This window comes from Schistocerca serialis, chromosome 6 (assembly GCF_023864345.2).
Source record: "Schistocerca serialis cubense isolate TAMUIC-IGC-003099 chromosome 6, iqSchSeri2.2, whole genome shotgun sequence".
Lineage (NCBI taxonomy): Eukaryota > Metazoa > Arthropoda > Insecta > Orthoptera > Acrididae > Schistocerca > Schistocerca serialis.
In genome coordinates, this window is record NC_064643.1 from 328,909,428 (window position 1) to 328,914,478 (window position 5,051).

Below are 5,051 nucleotides of genomic sequence, written 5' to 3' on the forward strand. Positions count from 1 at the left end.
CAAGACAGTCACACGTGATCAATATGTACGAATAGTGAAAATGTACAGGGACGAAACTGCACAATTTGGCAACGTAGGGCCAACATGTCAACATGTTTGAAATCTAGACCATCATCTATGATGTGGGTGAAAATATCGTAAAGTCTTGATCCAAGTTTATATTTGCCTCTGTTGCTATGAATTATTTTTAGCTCTTTCAAATTTTTTAAATATGATTTTACGTATTGAGGTATCTTTTAAATTGGAAAAGAAACCAACATGCTTATTTAAACTACAATATCAAAAATTAGTAACTCTATTCCTTGTAAAACTGAAGATAATTGAGGGGAGCATGGTCTTTAAGCATAATAACTAAAATGTGATGACAAGAAAGTTACTTCGTGATAAATTTTAAATAAGTGACTATCACAGTCTAGTTAGACTATGGCTGTTACCGAGACAGTACGTGATATCTTTCTGCTGAAGTTCGCTGGATGGCGTCTGCTATAGATATACAAATAGTTCAAGGGGCGTGCGAGTTTTCCGTCGTAGCAAAAGGTTATGAAGAGACGAAACTTCTTGTGGATTATTTACGATCTGACGGATGTTATAAATTTTTGAGTGTGTTTTAAAAATACTGCTCTTGTGATGCCTTCTGCCAGGGACCCAGAAACACTTTTCGCACTCAGTCAAAAAGTAATTGTTGATTTCTTGACATTACCTTGGCGAAGTAGAAACCAGTTCACATTCGAAATTTCGAACCGAATCAATTCTATTTTATCATGTATACCGGCATCTTTAATAGATTCCGTCGTATCTGGTGTGATAGAAGAATTCTCGCGACTTAAAACTGTAACAGAAGGAGGCGCTGCCGAACTTTTACTGAAAGCTGTGGCCGTACCACAGTTGCAAGTGTTGGACTGCCGGACGCTTGTCAAGCTTGGATACGTTTCAGATGAAGTACGACATGGTTTTCAGTATACTATAGCAGGTTTGATTCCGTCATTGCGCAATTTAGTGCAGTTGTCGTTTTCAACTCACAAGAATGAATTCACACTTCCAGTTTGTGATGATGAAGTGCTATGGAACATAGGCTGTAATTGCCCTCATCTGAAGTCTTTAAACTTTAGATGTTGTAATCACGTTACAGATGAGGGATTAAAGTGTTTAATACCTGGGTTCTCTGATAGTACAGGCTGTAAACATCTCGAAGAATTATACGTGTTCGAAAGCTCTGTTACTGAAAAAGGTGTTACTCTCGCACTGGAACATCTAAAAAAGTTACGAATAGTCGATTTCAGAGAACTGTGCACTTCGCTGATACTTCTGTACAATAAGTGTATGACGAATGGTTCACGCTTGTTGGAGGATGGACTAAAAATAACGCATATAAATAATTTGGGTGTCTGCCGACCAGCACAAAAACTACAGTTCGACCAGAAGATTGTTAGAATTTGTCAGATTTTATGCCCCAACTTGAGAAATCTCAAAGTCAGGGTAACTGATTTTGATGTTGCACATTTAAAAAAACTTCCATCATTGACAGCTGTAGAATTCGTCTATAATATTGGTAGGCCGCTGTCTCCTGGTGAAGGGACAGTAAACTTCCTGACACAGTATGGCCATCAATTGAGTGCTCTAACAATAATATGCAATTTATTTGCAGTAGAACTGTTTGTCACTATAGGTGACAACTGCCCAAACTTAAAAGAGTTATGGATCAAATGTAATGAACTATTATGCAACCCTGAGTGGGTTGCTCCTGTTTCACAAAGAATAGTGTACACCCATCTAGAGTCTTTGTATGTGAGAATTGGGGAAACTGAGGATTCGGAGTGCTTTTTACCAGCAGAGGTGTTGGTATATATTTTGAGATGTAGTTGGGGCTTGAAATCTCTGCAGCTGATTTTTAGAAGTGTGTCAGTGGCAGATACTTGGTTTGATTCCATACTGATGGAGATAAACACTGGATCATTGGAAAAAATATTTATAGCGATTCCTGGCAGTAACTGCAATTATTCTGCTGTTATGTTGTCGATGGAAACTGTTGAGAGTATTATGATACACTGTCCAAAACTGAAAGTGTTGGGAAATTTGTTGGTATGGAATGTTACTCGTACACAGGTTAAGGAATTGAGAGACTGGATTACTGCCAGAAATTTAGATGTGATAATTGTATACAGATTCATGAAAATTAAGTAATTTCATTGCCTGTAGCCTTCTAATTGAACATTTTTTAAAATGTAGGTTATTGATGTGGACAAATGAAAGTTAAGCAGTAACTGAAGATTGGAATTTGAGAATTTCATTATTGTTTTTATGAAGGACTAAGTAATTGCCGTTTGCACAGTGGCAACTGACTCATTCCAGTGCCTTACCCTGCTTTGTTTCTAAGATTTTTTTAGGGTGTAAGAAACTGAGGTTTTGTAGTGTTTTAGACCTGTTGCAAATAGAATTTCACAAATGTGTATTGAAATTTTTGCATTTATTGTTGATTTTTTTAAAAATCATGTACTTTGGTAAATGGTTAGACACAACTGGTTGCATTTGACAGAGCATATTGTGTAACAAATGCTTATAAGTACTTATCTATATTTTCATGTGTGTTGTGTAATTTGCATTTCCTTTTGTGCTGATAAAATCATCTAGCAATTTTAATGGCACTAACAATGAAATCATTAAAACATTAGTTTATTGCTCATCTCGAAGAGATAAGATCTTCTATGAATCACCATTTCTTTAATTCTGCAGATAGTGCATTGATTTCAATTACCATTTTTTATTTAACTACTTTCATTTTTTGTTCACAGATAATTTTGGAATAGTTTTTCTGCAGTCTGTGTTCCAGTAACACACTGTGTTTCATGATAATGATATCATATAACTGTGTAAACTTGTTTTGTTTTCTTATATTCTTCATTAACTATATTCAGTTCGGTTAGACATTGATCTCATTAGTCTTTAAGTAGACGATGTAAGGATGTCAATCGCTTTACTCTTAAATTTGTGAAACACTGGTTCTGTCTGAATAGAAGCTTAATGGTGCTGCTTTGCCATCAAGTTTCCATTGTTAGTACAGCCAATAAGTAAAAGCTCATTTACTTGCTCTTTTTAATTTTAAAATCACTCATGGAAAAGTACTTTTAGGTAAATTTTATTACAAAAATTGTGTTATATAAATAAATCTAGAATTTTTTAACATCAAAATGCCTGTATTGATGTCATCCTAGGTATATTGGGTTTATGATTGTGCAAATCACTAACTCACAAGGAATCAGTTTTGCCTGGACCAAATTAAATACACTATAATCATCTCATGGATTTCAGTGTGCTGATAACAGAAGCAGAGAAGTAGTGTGTTAAGCCAGAAGGCGACATGAGTTGTTAAAGCCAATGAATGCAGTGTTATGGAAAATAACTAAAACTCTTTGTTCTGCAGGTTACAATTATTAGATTTTGGTGGGTGGCATATGGCTGCTATTTTTAGTCGCATCATTAGTCAAAACAGGTGGTGCAATACAGATAAATTATTTCTGGCAGTATCAGTTAAGGCTGGAATGTGGTAGTAAATTCCACAATCTAAAGCCAGACAACAGCTTAGTGTGGCTTTTACAGTGTTCTGAGGTTTCCTCTTGGAGTATTTATTTAGTTTTGTAAAAAAATAATAAGACTAACTTTAACAGCATTTTAATTAACACAGTATGAATAAATGTTTATAGTTGAGATTTCCTTAAGTATTTATAAGGAAGCTGTGCATCACAAATGTACCTGTACGAAATTTTGCTCAGTGTAAAGTACCTACAAATGTGTACCTATTTAATCATAGAAATTCATTTTAAAAATTTTGATATGTTGTAAAGCATATCAGTGTGAAGAAGTCAGTGGACCAATAAATAATTGCAAGGTAGTAAGCTCTGCATCAAATAGTGTGTTTGCTATCAGTGTATAAATTTATCATCTCTGCTGAAAGTAAGAATTGCTTGGCATCTTTATACTAAAGTACATACTGTTCATTTTCTTTATGTTCGATGTTAATGTATTACATACTGCCCAATTGTAAATGACATTGAGGATTTCATTTACTTAATCTAACAGGAGTTCTGATGGATCACTGACTACTATATTGCTGTCGTTGACAGAGAGAACTCTTTCTCCATGGCGTACACTATCTGGAAGAACAGCATTGGACCCTATACAGTATACAGAGGATCTCCTATTTTGTATGTTTCTAGTCTAGCAATTGTTTCACTAAAAATTCATCATCAGCAGATATGTGAACAACCTTCCCCCTTTCCACGCTGTTTACCAAGTAAGGCTGACACCATTTATTTGCTGTTCCTTTACAGCCTGCACTTCTATTTTGCACAATAGTATTTTATGGTCAAGTGTCAAAAGCTTTAAAGAAGTCTGTAACACAATCGTCCCTATCCAGTGCTTCAAGTACCTCTTCCGTGAACTTTGCAATGGCCTACATTGTTCTTCTCCAACTTCTGAAAACAAACTGTGCTTCGTAAAAGAGGTGTTGTGTAGTATACCCTGTAACAGTACCAATCATTTCCTTTCCTGATTATAAAGGAGGGAGAAACGACTGTCTATGTGCCTCTGTATGAGACCTAATTTCTTACACCTTATCTTCGTGGTCCTCACATGCATTGTATGTCAGAGGCAACAGAATCATTCTGCAGTCAGCTTCAAATGCTAATTCTCTAAATTTTTCTCAATAGTGTTCCTCAAAAAGAACATCGCCTTCAGTCCAGGGATTCCCATTTGAGTTCCTGAAGCATCTCCTTCAGTGTTGTCCTTTAATCCAATCTTGTATGGATGCCAAACACTCGAGCAGTACTCAAGAACAGGTCGCCTTAGCATCCTATGTACAGTCATCTTTTTACAGATGAACCACACTTTCCTAGAATTCTCCCAAAAACTGGGTCGACTATTCACCTTTCCTACCACAGATCTCGCATGCTTGTTCAGTTTTGTATTGCTTTGCAATGTTATGTTCAGATATTTAAACGATGTGACTGTGTGAAGCAGGGCACCACAAATACTGTATCTGAACATTACGGGTTTGT

The 5,051-nt window shown here is 35.8% G+C and overlaps 1 protein-coding gene across 1 annotated transcript; it reads left to right on the forward strand.

Moving 5' to 3' along the window:
- The first annotated feature begins 481 nt into the window (after window positions 1-481).
- Window positions 482-3,186, forward strand: LOC126484510 (uncharacterized). Its single transcript, XM_050108047.1, has one exon. It carries the CDS (start codon window positions 628-630, stop codon window positions 2,179-2,181), a length of 1,554 nt encoding a protein of 517 aa, XP_049964004.1. The 5' UTR covers window positions 482-627; the 3' UTR covers window positions 2,182-3,186.
- Window positions 3,187-5,051: the final 1,865 nt, after the last annotated feature.

What these genes read in the sequence shown, in the direction of transcription:
- LOC126484510 (XM_050108047.1), top strand. Translation starts at nt 628, where the DNA reads ATGCCTTCTGCCAGGGACCCAGAAACACTTTTCGCACTCAGTCAAAAA.